The sequence below is a fragment of the Vicia villosa genome, linkage group LG5 (assembly GCF_029867415.1).
Source record: "Vicia villosa cultivar HV-30 ecotype Madison, WI linkage group LG5, Vvil1.0, whole genome shotgun sequence".
Lineage (NCBI taxonomy): Eukaryota > Viridiplantae > Streptophyta > Magnoliopsida > Fabales > Fabaceae > Vicia > Vicia villosa.
This window is the reverse complement of record NC_081184.1, coordinates 38,154,010-38,173,653: the sequence shown is the minus strand read 5'-3', so window position 1 is coordinate 38,173,653 and position 19,644 is coordinate 38,154,010. Positions and strand designations below refer to the sequence as shown.

Genomic DNA, 19,644 nt, shown 5'->3' with positions numbered 1-19,644 from the left:
TTGGTTCCAGGGGGATTTGAAGTCCCTGTCGTCGTGACGGTGGTCCCAATAGATTATTCAGTGTTGGGAATGTCATTTTAGGGAAATGGAGTGTTCTTAGGACGAACCATTTCGTCTAAAGTTCTACCACCCCTCAAACGCATGAAAGTCCAGACAACGGAAAAAAATTTAACATAACAAGAACAATACACTACTTTTTTAACGAAAGAAAAGAAATTGCATAAATGTCCCATCGAGTGTGCCAATTTGTTTATCGATATTTTTGGAAACCAAGTGCTAGTCTACAAAGACGGTTACTTGCAAGATCTACTAGTAAATCTAAGGACATATTTGTGCAAGAATTCTTAGATATGTTCAGAGTATCCATTAGTTCAATTGTAGATTAAAAAGAAGTCAAAAGGAAATTATCGACTGAGTCTGATTGGATGTAAAGTAAAGTAAAAGCAAAGGAAAAAAATTGAGGAGATAAGTTAAATAAAGGAAATTGCTTCAATAAAATGCGTAATAAATAAAAAAGATGGTACACAATATCATACATGCTCTCACATACTTGTTTCTCTCTATAATGCGGATACTTTAAGTTTTTAGAGTGTTGTATGTGAATTTTTGACCCCTAATTCCGACACCATGATTACCTATATATACTACTAGATTTGTAACTGTCTTCTATGATTGTTATGTGTAATGATCGACACATATCCTTGTTACGTGGCTTCGATACTGGTGGCTCGCTTCCACCTGTTTTCGACATTCAAACTCATGTGCATCGCCGACATTTGATCTTATCCTTTTATAAGTGAAGTAGACACTCATAGTCGAAATCATAGTTGTTGCTTGAAAATCACCAAAAATACACTAAGTCCTTAAGAGCGAGACAAGACCTTAGGCCGACTTCAACTGGCCATGGTTGACTACCATATTAAGCTCTTTATAAAGTGATCTTCAAATTCATACCCTACTTTAAATGTCAAAATTCTCAGCTAACTCAAGGTTTTGTGGGAAGCTTTAGGTGTTCCTAAAGAACAATGGGGTGACTTTGGCATTACTTTGTCAAATGCTTGGTCTCATTGGTGATCCCGACTCATCGGGACTCTCCAATAATGGTATTAGAGCTGTGGTTTGCTTTGGTGGAGGAGCGAGAGATGAATCCGGTGTTGGATCCTATTATAGGATGTGGGTGGCTCACACTTGTTGGGGGAATGTTGGGTGCAAGTGTGAGTGGTTAAAGTCTCAAATTGCCTATGAATTGGGGGAATGTTAAATTTATAAGAGAGATGACTCATTTACCTAACACCTTAAGGTTTTGGGTTGAGATTTGACGTCTCCCTCTCTTGTGGTCCTAGAGTATTGGTTCTATTTGTGTTCCGACCCTCTCGGACTCCCTAATATGTGTGATTGATATGGTGTACTTTTATTTCGTATCTTATGTGTATATTATGTAATTGTTATTACAAGTAAGCATTCAGTTATAAATTAAGAAAATTCATGTGTATATTATTGAAAAAGTTGTTTTCATACACTTTAGTTAGTGTAACCGGTTATGGTAACCGGTTACGAGCCCGTGAAGCTGAAACAGAAGTATGGTGTTTGTGGCGTAATCGGTTACGCTATTTTCCGTAACCGGTTACATTGAAGCAGACATGTTTTATTTTTCTGTTTTAATTGCTTTTGGTGATTCCAGTCATTTATAACTCTGTTATATATAAGAGACTCACTACATCCTATTGTGGTTAATGCCAATTTCTGTACTCACCCTCAATTACTCTCTCTTTCTCTCTCTTCTTTTTTTCTCTCAACTCTCAAAAACTTCATCTTCTCCAATTGAACCTAATTCTCCAGTGATCCATTTTAATTGATTTTGTATGTTGTAACATATATTATATATTATGTAATTGTTATTACAAGTAAACATTCAGTTACAAATTAAGAAAATTCACGTGTATATTATGTAATTGTTATTACTAGCATTCAGTTATAAATTAAGAAAATTCAATACATTTCACATTGTTTCAAAAAGTAAAAAATGAACTGCATCATCTTTTGATATGTCAGCAACATTTTAAAAATGGTAATGTTTACAAATTACATAGCACTAATGTATTTTAAAAATCACAAGAAAATTCGCACCATAAGGCCTATATTTTGAAATTCACAAAATATCGTATTTAGTAACTCTGTAGTTGGTACCCTTTTATAAAACCCAAACAAAATAATTTAAGATCACAATTATGTTTTTCCCTTCACCATTTAGCAAATTTAAATACAATGCTCATAAAAGAAAACTAAATTTGATGGTGATTGGTGCAGGTGAGAACGTTAAAATTTAGACAAATTATGGTCATCTAAAGCATGATAGAACATCAACTTTTATATCTTGGGTTAAATATACGTTACTATATCTAATATAGGCGATATTCGATTTACGCTTTATAAAAAAAATGTATTCTATCTTGAAATGTGAAAATTATGTCTTTTATTCCTTTAAGGGCAAAAGTTACCCTTGTAAAATTTTTTTTGACTTACTCCCCTGATTTTTACACGCTTAGGGGGTACCCTAAAATTACAGGAGTAATCTAACAAAAATGTTTTTTAAGGAGGATAAATCAAAACTCGCCTATATTTTAAGGGGTAACATATATTTAACCCTTATATATTTTATATCTGACAATTCTACTAAGACCAATTCATAGCACTCTTTTTTATATGGAATTATTTAGTCACATTATTTTCTCAAACATTATCAATTAACACATGTACCAAAAAATAGCCATTCCTAGGAGTTCATCAATTTACCATCACCAAATCAAAATCATATGTGCACCCTATGTTAATAAATTTAAGTACATGAAGAAATCTAATGTTATTGTATACTTGAATACATAGCTAATAATGTATTAAACCTTTCTTAGCATCTCTATGTTGTTGAATGACCAAAACAGATCCATGAATATCAAAATCTGAAGAAGCCAACACATCACCAACTGTTCCAAGTTCAGGACATTCCTCCCAATCACTCATACCTATTGTCAATGAATTATTTCTTCTACCACCTTTTCCAACCACAAACAAAGAGTACATGTCTCCAACCTCCTTCAAACATTCCAATGTTTGCTTTCCATCCTTCACAAAATTCTCCACATATCCAATTTGTCCTAAGGTCACATGTCGGTTATAGAAATCGACCATAAACGTATTGTCAATCTCGTCGTTCTCACTCTCTTCCCCCGACAAGGACATTAGAATTTCCTTTCCGTCGTACTGTACTCCGTTTTCTTTAATTTTTTCATTTTGTGATGAAGCCGGCAAAAATCTAATAATAGTCAAGTTGATATGAGGGCATTTGGAGATTCTTAGGCTCCAAGCAATCGCCTCGCGGTCATCTGGACCTCCAAAGAAAAGTGTTGCAACATTTTGCGTGGCTTCGGATTCAATTAGCTCAGAGAAACCAAATGTCTTTGTAAGTCCTCTTTCAATGATCACACCGACGGAACAAGGCGCGTGCCTGAGAATCTTCTGATTAGTAACTACTATACTTTCTTTACCGCTTTCAAGTTTTCCATCAATGCGCTCGTGTTTGTGAAAAGGGATAAGAATTATTGTCACTTTAAGATCTTCCGCTTCATTGCAAACATCTTCATACATACTTGGGAAAGAAGATACAGTCTTTTTTTGGTGAATCAAAATCTTTGTATCTAAAGTGAATGCATCTAAGGCATTATTAATGTCCACCACATCATTTCCACCGTAGGCTTCTTCGTCATCGCTGAGGCTTCCGTTTTCTTTTTCATGGTATAACAAATTGGACTTGATTTTCTTCACAAGCTCTATCAAATGCATTAAATAAGTCGTGGAAGGTGATGCTCTTGAGCCATGGATTGCTAGTATTGTGGCGAGTACGGCAGATACCTGTCGAGGATCATATACACAAGCCAAAATTCGAAGCTCGTCTTCCATTTGTTGAGGCTCAATTGTAGTATGGTTGTTCGAAAACATTTTCGCTTCCCCTTTTGCTAGAAAAGCCACAACTAATCCTGATATGACCGTGTTCAATACTATCGATACTATCAACATATTGTAAGCATCTAAGTCAAGATCCTGTAGATGTAAAATAAACATGAAATTAGACAACAAGTTTATGAAGCATCAACACTAAAAAAATGTGTGTTCGTGTCTAGTGTTTGTTCTTCGTGTTTCATTGCAATGAGCATTAAATTAGACAATGAGTCTTTGTAGCATCAGCACAACCTATGAAAAAAGATATGCTTGTGTCAATGTCCGTATTTGTATATGTGCTTTATAGCAATGAGCATTAAATTAAATAAAAAATGTGTTTGTGTGTGATGTCTATGTCTGGTGTTTGTATGTGGTGTATGTGTCTGTGAATTGTAGCAATGAGTTAGTACATTAAAAGAAGGCAAGAAATATACTCACAACTGCATGTTTTGCTATAGCAGCAATGAACAACAAATCAGCATAACCTCTGGTATTCAATATGAAGCCAATGAAAATCCCGTCACTTGTAGGAATATTAAGGTATCGACAAACCAAAAGTGTGCCACCAAGTTTGCTACCAATGCACAACAAAATCAATATTGCTGTATCTGTTGTTTTATTCAGGCTTCGGAACACTTGTATGAGGTCACATTGTAAACCCATATACCCAAAATATATAGGAAGAACAAAATTGTAAATTGAATAACCAAGTTTATATATCAATGTCCTAGCTGTTTTTCCTTCTTTAGGAAACACCAATCCAATTATAAAACAACTAATAATACTATTGTAACCCAAAATTTCTATAAGCATTGAGCTTGTTAGAAGAAGAAAAAGTATGAGTAATAACTCAGGAGCTTTTAGGTATTTTTGGTATCGGTTTCTCGAGTTTAGCCATACGGCTAAGTATTTGTTAGTCAGAATCACAAAAGATATAGTGATAGTACACAGAAAACCATTGGAAATGTGGTTTCTTTTTTGCCAACAAATCACCACATCAAAGAACACCAAGCAGGCAATTTCGATTATCAACGCTGAGGACACTACGATTCGCCCGATATTAGACGCTGCAAAACGTAACTCGGTCGATAAACGGATCACCATCGGGGAGCTTGTGTATGATACCATTAACATGATGACCATGCAGAAATAATAAATGTTGAGATTCAAATTTAGATTTTGATACAAATAAAATGAGACTGATAGACCAAAAATTGCACCAAGTAGGGAACCACCACATGCTACCAATGTAACCAAACGTAGATTGCGCAACATGTATTGAAGGTTTGTCTCTAAACCAAATAAGAACATGAAATGTATGCGACAGAAGAAGCCCACAATTTCGTAGTAGTTTATTGAACTTGGTGGGAAGAACGTTTTTCTTATATATGGTATATGTGACATTGGTCCTAATATCAACCCAGCCTGTTGCACAATGGAATGCACAATCAATTAGTTAAAAATTTTGTAACACATATACCTTTGAAAAAAGATGTCTATGTGTCTATGTCCGTGTACACATGTCTGTATCAGACACAACACCGACACCGACAATCACTTTTTTATTCACTTTTTTAAAATGCTATTAGTGTCGGTGTTGTGTCTAGTGTTTCTGTTGTATGTGACATTGTGATAATATGGTTTCTATGCATATGAAATAAAAGATTGTTGATATTATGATTACCAGAATCTGTGCAATAGGACCAGGTTGACCCAAACTTCTAAGGAGGACATTGAAGAAATGTGATACAACAAGAATGCATGAAACTTGCATGCCCATTGAGCTAAGAGGGTTAACAAGATCATTGTTACAAAACATGGTGTGAGTGGCATCCATGTTGTGTTTCTTGTGTTTATCAAAAATCAATAAATTTGAAAAGTTATTGATATGTGAAGATCGATGATAAAGATCAATGTTTCTGTTCTAACAAAAAAAAATTGCTATCAAGGGTCTTCTGGTTCATGTTTGTGATCCTATATTTTTGGTGGAAGACTCTCAAGAAAACATATACATACCCTTTATACTATTTGCTCCTTTACTTTAGCTTAAGCTTGCAACTAATTGTTGTCTTTGGATAGAAGTAATTGAAGCATCCAAGCCATGCACCCAAATAAAATAAAAATCTTCTAACTTGAGTTTGATCCTCGAAGACAAAATGAGTATAATAACATGTGAAAATGTTTATTTACACATAAGATTTAGAGGGTTATTATATATAAATAAAATGAATATTTATATATCAACTAACATTGTGATTTTAAGATGCATCTACTTTTGAAACTAGGATTAGTGATTTGGCATTATAAAAAGATAATAGTGAAGTAAAAATATTTTAATTCTTTTTCAATAATATATGACCGATGTTATAGATGTTAGTTACTATTTTCAAGACTCTGATTATTTGAGGGAAGGAAAATAGAAGGTTTTGGAGGGAGATTAGCATGGTTTTAAATTGTGGTTGCGGATGCGGTTGTAGTAGCGGTCACTGTGGTTATAGTTATTGTGACTGTTGCGATGCGGATTCCAGTCTTTGCGGCGTGAATTTATATTTATGAGCATAAAATATTTTATCTTATTATCTATTTTAGATTTCATATTTCTTCCATTTCCTCTCTAAATTTTCATATATATATATATATATATATATATATATATATATATATATATATATATATATATATATATATATATATATATATATATATCTCATTAACAATTTGGCATCAAATTAAATATCACTAATCCTTTTAAAACATATCTTAAATCTATGACATAAATAGAAAGGAAGGATAATTTAGTAAAGTCATTATTCTCTTTCTTTCATTTATTTCTATTTCTTTATCTGTGTGAAATGGTCAATTGTGACAAATAATATGGGACGAGGGAGTAACATGATAAATTATTCTTTTGAAATTTTGTAAGTAATGTTGTCTCAGAAGAAAAAATAAAATAAAAGTAAGAAAATACACAAGTGGAGTTGCATGATCATTGTTGGAGGCAACGCGGGGGAGTCAATGATGGAGCATATTACACTTGAGACACACTTTGTGAGAGACACACCACTTGTCCACCTAAAATCTTAAGGTGATAGATGTGTGAGTTCTCTCGCTTATAAAATGTTCATTCTTCCCTTTTTTAACCAATGTGAGACTTCTTCCTCACACTTGATTCTCAACAATCATCTTTTAAATTATAATACATAAAATGTATAATCTTAATAAATCACAATTATGTTTGGGTATGATCTAGAGTATATGGAAGAAAAGTAGTATGAATTCATTCACATCTTTACGTGAATTTATTGGCATTTTCTTAGAGCCTGGGAAATTTTAGAAAAATTGATAAGTCTGAATTGTTTGGTTTATAATAATTTACTCTCAACTTTGATTCAAGTCATTCTTCACTTTAAAATGAGTATAGACGGGATATGTATTAGCTTAATGTTGATGCTTTAAAACAAGTTTGAAGTTGGTACAAGGAAGAAGGAATTTGGTGCTTCATGTCTTAGTGAATCAGATAGTCTTATTTATGTGATACGAATCATATACCTGGAACAACCATTATGGCTAAACGATTTGATTCACACTGAGACTGTGAATTGATTGATATTGTGCAAAACCCTAAAAAGTGATCTTTTAGGGAAATAAATATTAGTTTAACCCAATTAAACATGTCTAAGACTTGTGTCATGATTCTAGACTAAAATATCTCTAAGAATAAGATTAAGAACAAGGTCAAGATAGAATTATGAATAGTCAAAGATTAATGATGATCTTATTTTTAAGTATTGACTAGTAGATGTAAATGACATAAAGCATGATAGTAATCAATAAATTTTTAATGACCTTCATGATTGTTATGTTGTAATGTGATGAATGAATGATAAGCTACTTATATATATATATATATATATATATATATATATATATATATATATATATATATATATATATATATATATATATATATATATATATATATATATATATATATAAGCGTTGGCTTCCAGGAAAGAGAATCATTGAAGTTTCCTACCTTATGTTCATTTTGAAATGTCTCCACAAACATTTCTTGATTTGGGGTAACGAACCTGATGGTGGCTTCATTAAATCGGGCAATAAAGTTCCTCAGTGACTTTGATAGACCCTGTCGTATATTGAACATGTTGGTTATAGATATATTCATGTGGCGGTTGGTGGCAAACTGATGCACAAGTATCTTTACCAGCTCCGAGTAGATGGTGATGGAAGCTTATGGTAGACCCATATACCATTGCAAGGTGGCATCTCTGAAGGTTCTAAACATTAATTTTCACTTTAGGAAGTCATGCGCTCCGATGATGGTCATCTGTGTACTGATGGAGACGACATGTTCATAAGGATCGTTGCGTACATAAAACTTGGCTAGAGGGGGAGGCTTAAATCCTTTAGGAACAGAAGCCTCTCATATCTCATCTGGGAGTGGTTAGAGGTCAAACACCTTCATTTCATCTAGGGGACTGGAATCTTGTTGGCGATGTTTGATGTTGTGGACATTGTCCTCCAATGTATGGCTCTAATGGTGCAATTCATTCATGGAGGCAGACATCTCTGTCAGGGTGCTGGCTTCACCACTACCACTAGTATCCTCTGACGTAGGGGATGAAGCCCTTCAATTAACCATGGTCTCAAAATGTTAGGTATAGGAGTAGAGGATGATAATGGGTATGGTAAATATGATGAAAAAGGTGTGTCTCATATTAGTTTTATCAGGGCCCCCACGGTATATGCCATTGTACTGGTTAAAAAATACGTGTGTGCGTGTGATAAACCCATATTTTTTGAGTTATTACAAGTCCTAATTCTTATTTATATCTTTTTATTTTATCATTTAGTGGTTCAATTTATTGCATTTTGCTGTTTTTAGAGTAGTTTACAAAGAGCGCAATAGGTGCTCTCTTTTGTGGTTTTTATGTGTTTGTTGCTTTTCTCTAAGATTAGTTCTGATGAGCTCGGGCATGACAGTCGGGGACACCATCTGGGAGTCTAAAAGAAAGCAGAAGGCTAGAATCAGCTAAGAGGGAAAGAGAAATAACAAAGTGGATTTCTATGGCATACGAGGCAAAAATAGGCATTGGAAGGAAAATTGTTTTGAATGAATAAGAACAAAGGCGCTAGAAGATAAAAAGTAGTACATAGTACACCCCTTATGAGCGCTCCATGCAACAAAAGGACAAGTTTCACCTGCTCCTCTACTTTTGCACTATGTCATGCTACACTTTGTCCCCCACCATTGTCTGTACCTGATTTTTATGTTGTACGAAGGAGAAGAAAATGGGGAACTTTGTTGATTTTACCTTGGTCCTGATTTGATTTGTTCTCAAGCCCATGATCCAAGACAAATGGAAAAACCCTAGATCATGTGTAACATCTCGATTTTTATTAATTATATTAGTAATTATATTATTTGGTGTTTTTAATAATTATTTGCTTAATTTAGTCATTTGTGATGTTTATTGAAATTTTCGCGTTTTGGGACGATTTAGTCGATATTAATTTGGGATAGCGGATCGATATTTAATCGAAAATTTTAATATTTTTAGCGTTTTGAGAATTTTCTAAGTAATTAAGATTAGACCGAAAATATGAGACATTGAGTTATTAGAGGATTTTATCCGTATTTATTTTACTATATTATTTTATGTTACTTTGTGTGTTAATTATTTATTTAATTGTTATGTGATATAATAATTAATTTAATTAATTAATTTTGTGTATAATTGTGTTTATTTGGTTTAATGGGTTAATTGAGTTATTAAAGATTATATCTAATTGGGCCTATTTATTAGAAATAGAAGTAATTGGATGTTATTTCCTTAAGCCCATTAAGAGGAAATAAGATAGTAAGGGTTTGAGTGAGAGTGAGAGATATCATTTCATTTTGCTGATTTTTTTTAAGAGAAGAGAAAGGGGAGAAAGGAGGCTAAGAGAGGAGAAGAGCAAAAGCTAGGTTTGAAGAAATTGAAGAGGTAAGGGGGACAATCCTTATTATTATGGGTTAGTATGATTGGGTCAATGGGTAGAAACATGTTTAGGTTGAAATCCCTAATTTTTATGGTTTTGACATTGTTAGATTTTGATGAGTAATCCTTAATATATGATGATACATTGTGTTTGGAATTGATATATTGATGAAACTGAGAGATAAATTGAGAACCTATTTTGATGTTTTACATACTGAGTATGTCAATTGGTACGTACTGAATATGTTAATACTTATGGTCTGTGAGGAGAAAAACAAATTAATTGGTACTGTAGCGGTTCATGTTTAGTAGGTGCATTGTTTAGTATATTATCTAATAATGTTAGATATAGCTAATGTCAATATTGTAATGATATGTAGTGACTAATATGACAATTGATAAGCCTAGTGGATACTTTAGTGACTGTGGTACCTGCAACATGTTTGTATCATAATATATTATCATATAAGTTTTCAATAACCAAAAGAAAATAAATAAATAAATGTGACTATATGTTTGCTTTACAAGAAAAAGAGTATGGTTGTTTATTTCTAGTTTTATGTGTAAACTTGATATCATATACTTTCTTCTAGAAATTTAGAAGTTTTATTTTAGAAAGTGCATGACTTTATTGATACTTTGATGATGATATTATTACTACAGGCACATGGAACAAAAGATAGATTTTGTTTAGAATAATTGAAATAGGAAACACATAAATTGAATCAATAAATGTAAATCTCTTCCAACTGGTGTGAGAATGATATGTTACTGATATAGGTACTGTAGCGGCATTTAAAGCTAATTGAGAAAATCAGTTTAATTATTTCAAGTTTACTAATATGTATATTAGATAATACTTAATAATAACATTAATAAATACTGATCAATTATTATTAGTTTACAATTTTTTTTTTTTGAATTTTGAGTTAGAAATAAATATTTGGGTTATTTGGCTAATTTAAAGTATTTCCAATTTCGTTAGAGTTATCGATAGAGTTGTCAATAGAGTCGTTAGAGTTGTCAACAAAGTTGTCAGGGTTGTTTTAAGTTATTAAGAGTCATACTTTTAATTGTTTTGCGTAATTCTGACATGTTTAGATTGTCAGTTTAGGATGTCGGGGTTTACATTATTGTTGAAACTTTACAAATTCATAACTTTTAAACCGTGAATCTGTTTTGAGTACCGTTTGAAGCGTTAGAAAGCTAGCGTGACATTCTTTTCAATAAAAATAGTTTTGTTGGCAGTAGGTGATATTAATTGCATTGAGCCAATTTGATTGGATTATGTTCGGACTTGGATCAATTATTCGCTCTATCGGTAAATTACACTATTTTGAGAATTTGTCCGTAATTGTGTTGTTGGCTCGAATATTTATGTTGAAAATAATATATTGCTATGCCAATGATGTCGTTTTGATAATGTGTATATTCATATATATGTGGTAAAGGTGAATTGACATGAGATAGTATGGATATTAGTGTTAATTGGCCTTTTATATGTGAATGATATGTATGTGTTGTGAATGTTGTGTACAATTGGTAAATAATTCATCGAGTTGAATTATTGTGATATGCGGAATGTTAAGATGGTAGAGATGATCTTAATTGCATAATTGGTTGGTAATTGTACATTCATTCATGGCATAGTCGGCTTTATTGTGGAAGCGGTGAAACTGTGGGTTCACATGGTATTAGACGGTGATCCTTAAATGGAAATAGACGTAAATTACGTTGATCCTTAATTGGAAACATGCGTAGTGGCTTTGATCTTGTCCGGATCGGAAGCGGCTTGGATTCTAGAGTGAATTCGGAAAGCGGTAAACTATATGTTTATATTTGGTGGCTTCGATCTTGTCCGGATCTGGAGCGTGGCTAGATTCTATATGAATCGGAAGCGATGGAACTTTGGGTCCACATTGGGTACCACATGCATAGTGTCACATATCTTGCATTGAGTCACATTAGAGTTATGTGATAATTGAATATGTGAAATTGATGTAGTTGTGATATGTGTATGAGTTTGATAATTGAAATGGGTGATGTTTGGATAAATACTTGGTTAAATGTGTGAATGTGTGATAATTGTGGTTGTGTGCATAGTTGGAAATATAGTATTGAAATTGGAATATCATACTCTTGATACTTGTTGAATGCTTAATATATGTGAATATATGGATTATTATTATTTTATATGATTAGGCAAGGTGTGATAAATTCCTATAATTGTTGATTTAACCATTGTATCTTATTATATTTTCTTCATAATGATTCGTATTCTCACCCTTCTGTTTTAATGTTGCCCTCGTTTGGCGACATGCAGGTTTTAGCATTAGTGGCTCGTGCATGATCTAGCCGGAGTTTTCTTCCGTGTTTGTTAAAGATTAGGTAGTGAGTCAATGCTCTGGTCATGTAACACTGGGTAGACTAGTCATTTGAACTCATGTTTCATTCGGTTATGTATTATGTTTGACTTGAGTCTTGTTATTTTGCTACTTGCTGTTGAGACGCTTTTAAGCCAGATATTCCTTATTATATTTTTTTTATGTTGAGATGATTATTGAGACTTGATCATGGTATGGGACATGAACCATTTTATGAGATACATGAGTATTTAGTATTCTCCGCTGTGAATGCATATTCTGGAGAAATTATGATTAATTGAGAAGTGTTAATTGAAATGACCAGGTGTATCGTATATTGTAAATGAATGCTGCCGATTTTTTAAAAGTTTTTAGTTTTCGAAAACATCGATGTGACGCCCTTTTGTTTATATGCATGCTTAATTACTCTGATTATATATTCAATATTTTGGGGTATTATAAGGGGTGTTACATTAGTGGTATCAGAGCCTGGTTTCGATCCAGGGACCTGTGGGTTATGGGCACCTATAAAAGAAAAGTTCATCATTTGTTAGAAAATATTACATAGAACAAAACCAATGAAGAAATGGGTTAAGTTAAAGACGGAGTTTCTTCTTCTCACCACCTCATGTGCCTACTACTGAATCCTGGCTTGATAGAAGCTGTCACTTGTTGATTATCCATTGCAAAAAGATGAGGTGTTTCTTTTAGGTTGTTATTCCTTTTCTACTTTGTATTTAATAATGAGTAGTTTAAGACTAGCATTATAGTTTGTACTCAGCTCATCATGAGCTAAAACCTTTGTTGAGCAATGAAAAAGTTGATATAATGTACTTTTTATGTTAAATAATGTGTTGTTCATGTCTTATTTTATCATGTGTTAACTTTCTATGAATATGTTTCTTTGATTGATCAACTTGGAAAAAGATAAAAGTTTATTGTTGTGAGAAATCCATTAATAAGTGCATTTCATGATAAAAATAGTTGAAAATAGTAGGATAAAGATATTCACTAGAATAACTCCTTAAAGATAAGTAGCTACAACCATAAAGGTTTTTCAGAGTGAAAACATACGTGCTTTAGGGTTACATGTGAGGCTTAGATATTTGTCCCCTTTATCCAAAAGTATATGTTTTTGATGTTGTAGAGATACACCTTTAAATCACTTTTTGACCTTTCCTATCACGACAGTGCATATCATGTACACATAAATTATTATGTTATATTAATAGATCATTGTCCAACATACTCTCTATATTTGTCAAGCCACCTTTTTAACATTGTTCTACTTTTGTTCACTACTAAATTGAACCGGTGACAATCATATATTGTAGTTTCTCTAAAGTTGGCATGTATTTTGGTAAAACATACTGAGGAAGATCATGTTGAAAGAAATGCAAGATGACCTAGCGTTCAGACTTCAACATGTCAAACAAGATGTCACAACATGTCTGGTATGACATTCTAGCTGCAGAAGCTGATCTGTCAAATGAATCAGGCGTTTTCATTGCTACAGGAATCTCGTGTTTCAGCTACAGAATATTTGGGAATAATCAATTAGTTGATGTGTTATCCAAGAATGATTCAATCAAGAGATTTCCACACTTTCTATTTTCTTGGAGAACAAGTAGCAGATATTTGGCAGCCTCTTTGCTGCATTTTGAAGCCCAGTCTAGTTGATGATAAACTTATAAATAAAAGGGCTGTAACCTAGTTTTAGGTGGAACTGATATTTGTGTTTTAGGGTTATAGGAATCCTTATTTTTTTTGTAAGTTCCATATGTGTGCATTCACAAACCTGTAGGTGCTGAATGTTGTGTGATCTCCAAAGCTGTTAAGCAAGGAGAGTATTTCGTCCTCATAAGCTTTTAAACATTGAAGATTGTATGTCTTGGAAGAGTGTCTTCTGGTTTTATTGTGTGTGTTATTTTGTCACAGGGTGTTGTGACCGGAGGGATTTGAGGAGGGCCTCATACCTAGGTGAGTCTTAGGTATAAGTCATAGGAAGGGTAGTGATTAAGTGAGGAGTTGTAAACGGGGGGGAGGGGTTTAATTCTGAATTGATATTATCAGATATTGGTTTCGTCCATGGCTTGGTAGCCACCAGAGTAGGAAGGTTGTTTCAAACTGGGTTAACATATCGATGTGTTCTTTACTTTCTGCACTATTATCGTCGCTATTATCAACTTGTTCATAACTGCTTAGTGCTCATATATTGTGTCGTGACATCTCATTCGACATCATATATCTAATACCAGAATTTCAATTGGTATCAGAGCAGGCATCCTTCTCTACATCTGGGTGAGATCTAGGGAGGTTACTTTCTGGTACGATGGACAAGGAAGTTGGATTTTTGAACAGACCACCTGTTATGCATGGAAGCAACTGTGACTACCTCGTATGGTGGCTTTCTTGAAATTCATAGACAGCCAGGCTTGGAAGGCGGCCTTGAAAGGATGGAAGCATCATGTTGTTATATGAGCATACAAGCAACCCACGACTGTGTTAAAGCTTGAGGAAGACTGGGACAAAGAAGATGATGAACTTGCTCTTAGCAATTCTAAAGCGCTGAATGCCATCTTTAATTCAATAAACAATAACATCTTCATGTTGGTAAACACGTGTGAAGTAGTCAAGGATGCATTGGAAATTCTCAAAACTGCTCATGAGGGCACATCCAAAGTGAAGATGTCAAGACTTCAGCTACTAACTGTAGCGGGGAAAATCTGACATCGAAGCCATGGGATTGACTCGAATCAATATTCCGTTTTGAAATTGCCACCGCGCTTTATTTTTTCAAAGGAAAAGGGAAAAGAACGAAAAAACCAAAGTTTTGTTTTAAAAAAAAAAACAAGAAAGAGATCTCAGGTACGGGTGTTGATTATATGAGGGGAAGGTTTTAAGCACCCCTCATATCCGTGGTACTCCACAGGAACCTTTTTGAAAATCTGTGTGTGTGTGTGCTAAAAAGAGTTTGTTTTATTTTTAAAATAAGCTCGGCAAGACGTTAAGCCTTGGGCCTACATACCTCCTCGGTGCAATGGAGAAGTCAGAGCTAATGTAGTTCCGCTTTTGGGAAAAACGTTTTAAAACGAATAAACACTTTGTTGTCGTTAGAGAGAAATACTCAGCCATTGATCTTGAGCATGAGAACAAACAAGTTCTTTGCATCGCAAATGAAAGAAGGGCTCCAACTCGGATAAAATCAACGAGTATGCCACTAGCTCTCTCACGCGGAAAAGATCTCGTTATTATCAATCAATTTCAAAATCGTGGGGTATAACCACTCGTTTCGACAATTAACGGTGTCTAAACTTTTGAAGAAAAGCCACTAAGGGCGAAAGATATTTTTAGGAAAAAGGTTTTGAAAAGATTGCAAACATAAGAATATTTTGGAAAAAGGGAGAAGATTTTGAAAATTTAAGAATGGGAGGAGATGAAGAGGCTAACCTAGTGCATAAAATAAAAGCTAAGGAAAGAAACGGTCTAACCAAATAAGAAGCCAACACTTGACATTAAGAGCCAAGGTAGTTTTCCCATCCTTTGGATTTATCAATACCAACACATTAACACTTGGGGATCCAGATGAACTTATTGTCTTAGCACCACTTTGCATTAAGCACATTAAAATTCTGACAAAAATTGGGCAGAGTAACGGCTGTTTTCGGGTAAAATCCTTATATCAATGCCTTGGAATTAACCATCAAGGGCTTTCAAGGAAATACCTGCACACATAAACATACAACAGAACAATTCCAGACAGACAGAACAATCACAGGATAGTAATAGAATGAGTCCAGAGGTACTAGGTCCATAAGTCCGAATCTCCAAAGTGCTAGGGATAGTAACCGATAGTCCAAAGAGAGCCTTATGTGTTTTTTAGATTTTGGTTATTTATTAGTGTTTTAGCGAAAAAAGTAAAGTATGGTCCAAGTGGACAAAAGAAAAAAATACGGAAGCATAAACATATGTCCAAGTGGACAAAGAGAAAATGATGGAAGGTAAATATGATGAAATGATAAAGTAAAGCGATAAAGCAAGAAATATAAAGAGCGGTAATATAAAGAGCGGTATAGTAAAGGTGCGGAAATTAAAGTTAGTTGTTAAGTGTTAAAGATAACCATCTTGAAACTTGTCAAGTATGTTATCAAAGTTAGTAAGAAGATCTATGGTGAGTGAATGATGTACTCGGATTTAAATTCAATGGGGTTTATCAGAAGCTTGATAGAATCATAGCGACTACACGATAAAAACCTCCACAAGTCTTAAATCAACCGCATACAATTCTCTTCCATATTTGATCTTTTTTTATTCGGGACACGAAATATTGCACTATGTTAAGCAGATCGCACAGTGATTTATGTAGAAATCACCCTACAACGAGGCCGGTCAAAACTTTATGTGCTAATGCATGCGAGAAGAACGATATGTAGATCGCCTTTCGAAAGCAATACCGCACGAAAAGAAAATAGGTAACGATCTAGTCTTTACTAAGAATCCATAAGAATTCTCAAAGTATTAAGACTTTCATCGATCAAAAGAAAAAAAGGAGAAGGAGAAGATAAAATGCATAAAGATAATCAACTCACACTATCATTAATATCATTCATCTAATATTATGGATTTGGTTCTTTCAAACCTATCAACATCCTAGATCCAATGATATTAATGAAATGGAGGAAGAATAATAAAATTCACAAAAGATAATCAACTCACACTATCATTAATATCATTCATCTAATATTATGGATTAGGTCATTTCAAACCTATCAACATCCTAGATCCAATGATATTAATGAAATGGAGGAAGAAGAATAAAATTCACAAAAGATAATCAACTCACACTATCATTAATATCATTCATCTAATATTATGGATTAGGTCATTTCAAACCTATCAACATCCTAGATCCAATGATATTAATGAAGTGGAGGAAGTAGGAAGCCAAAACAAGCATAAAAAAGGCAAAAAAACACATTCTGCCAGCAGGAAATCGATTTACCTCTGTAGGAAATCGATTTCCTGAGTGCAGAGTTCAAATTTTGAAAAAAAAATAAGGTGGAAATCGATTTCCTACAGAGGGAAATCGATTTCCTGCACGCAGCATTCAAAAAATCAGCATTAGGAGGCATAAAATTTGACTTAAGCAAACATACAAACACCTTATGATCACATATCCATTGGAGCACGAATTTTCCATCAAATCACCATCAAATAGCACCAATATAGCATCAAAGATGCATTGAACACAAACAACAAAGATCTACATCTTAGAATTGAGAAATTTACCAATTCTTGAATTAAAGTGTTGAAGTAGCTTCAAGAACAAGCACAAAGTGTAGATCCTTCAAGTATGGAGATGAACAATCAAAGAAAAGAGTGAAATGTAGGAGGCTTAGTTCAAAATTAGCAAGATTCAAGGTGAATCTCACTAATCTTATGAAAATGAACTTTGGGTGAGGGTTTTGGAAAGGGTGAGAAATGAATTTGCAAGCAATTTTTTGGCTCTCCAAGCTTGAGAAATGAATTTGCAAGAACTTTTTTGGCTATCAAAAGCTTGAGAAATGAGAGAGTAGAAGGCTCTATTTATAGAATTGGAGCAAGAGTAGTGGCAAATTGGTCTTTTTGTGTTTGGTAATTAGCTTGTGTTTAATTGGTGATTAAAGTGGCAATTAAATGGTAAAAAGTGGTAAAATGGGGTTAAAGAGGGTTTAATGAATGAGTTAATTTTGATGAGGTGGAAAATTGATAAATGATCAAATAAAAAAAAAGTGCCAAAATGATGTCAAGCTTCCCTCCTTATATTTTTTTGAATTTTGCGCACAGGAAATCGATTTCCCACAGGGGTAAATCGATTTCCATATTGAAAATTTCAAAAATTCCCTTTCTTGCACTGTTTTGATTTTTGCCCGATCTTTCACCTGTAAAATATAAACAAAAGAGACAAAACATATATTTTTGATTTTTGGTTAGTATAAACAAATAAAAAGGCTATAAATGCTCGATAATTCCCCTCAGAGATAATCACAGTATCAAAGATAAAGCTTCATAATGGTGCAAATGATGTATGATCTTAGGGTCAAAAATTGGGGTATGACAGATGCCCCTATTTAAGTTTCTTCTTTCCGGAGATATGAGGGTTAAAATCCTCAGCTCGACGTAATTGAAGAGACTTAAATATAAAACACACAATTTTTGAACCTAAGGTATAATGCGATGCTAATGGATGCATTAAGTATGATTATGGAATAGAGAGGAGTATAACACTACTGGGGAGATAAGAAAGGATTCCACTGAGGGAAAAGGTATGTGTCATCCAGGGATAAAACTTGGATTCCACAGGAGAAAGAGACAGTCAACAGAAGCTTTCAAGATAAAACATGATTGCACTTCGAGAAGAGAATATCTGAGGCCTACATGAATGTGGCTACATCAAAATGAATATCAAGGTAAAACATGATTGGACAACATCAAATGACAACCAAGGTAAAACGTGATTGGGCAACATCGAATGACAATCAAGGTAAAACATGGTTGGATATCGTCAAAGGATAATGATTGGATAATCATCAACGGACAATCAAGGTAAAACATGATTGGATAATTATCATAGGTCCATCAAGGTAAAACATGATTAGATGTCATCACAGGGATAATCAAGGTAAAACATGATTAGATAATCATCACAGGTCCATCGAGGTAAAACATGATTGGATGTCATTAAGGGATAATCAAGGTAAAACATGATTGGATAACATCAAATGACAATCAAGGTAAAACATGATTGGATAACATCAAATGACAATCAAGGTAAAACATTATTAGGTAACCAAGATAAAACATGGTCGAAAGTGATCAGGATAAAGCATGATTAGAGACAATCAAGATAAAACATGATTGAAGGGAAACAAGATAAAACATGGTGTAAGTGATCAGGATAAAGCATGATCAAATACAATCAAGATAAGACATGATTGAAGGGAGCCAAGATAAAGCATGGTGTAAATCTTTCAGGAATGACACTAAAAGAAGAAAAGATACATCTAGGAACAACAATAGACGGACAAGACAAACAAGTATCTGTTTTGGATAGGTGCCAAGTAAGTTGGACTTTGATCTCAAGGTGAAAATGTTGATAGCAACAGGACCTCGAAAAATGCAAATGAGTATGAAATTTGTTTCAATGCATGATGTTGAATTTTTCTATGCATGATATATGATCAATGCAATGCAATTGTTTGTTACAACTGAGGGAGACTCTTTTGTGAGGCACGAAAGGAACTCGA

At 33.7% G+C, this 19,644-nt stretch overlaps 1 protein-coding gene across 1 annotated transcript; it reads right to left on the bottom strand.

Annotated features, from left to right (window-relative positions):
* Positions 1-2,757: 2,757 nt before the first annotated feature.
* On the bottom strand, positions 2,758-5,900 carry LOC131606522 (cation/H(+) antiporter 1-like). The gene is made up of 3 exons (XM_058878734.1): positions 5,678-5,900; positions 4,432-5,418; positions 2,758-4,095 (listed from the first exon to the last, which is right to left on the bottom strand). Exons 1-3 carry the CDS (start codon positions 5,828-5,830, stop codon positions 2,884-2,886), a joined length of 2,352 nt encoding a protein of 783 aa, XP_058734717.1. The 5' UTR covers positions 5,831-5,900; the 3' UTR covers positions 2,758-2,883.
* Between the last annotated feature and the right edge of the window lie 13,744 nt (positions 5,901-19,644).

Coding starts and splice junctions, on each gene's coding strand:
- LOC131606522 (XM_058878734.1), bottom strand. CDS start 5,830: ATGGATGCCACTCACACCATGTTTTGTAACAATGATCTTGTTAACCCT. Junction 5,419..5,677: donor GTCCTATTGCACAGATTCTG/GTAATCATAATA, acceptor ATTGTGCAACAG/GCTGGGTTGATATTAGGACC. Junction 4,096..4,431: donor CTATAGCAAAACATGCAGTT/GTGAGTATATTT, acceptor TTACATCTACAG/GATCTTGACTTAGATGCTTA.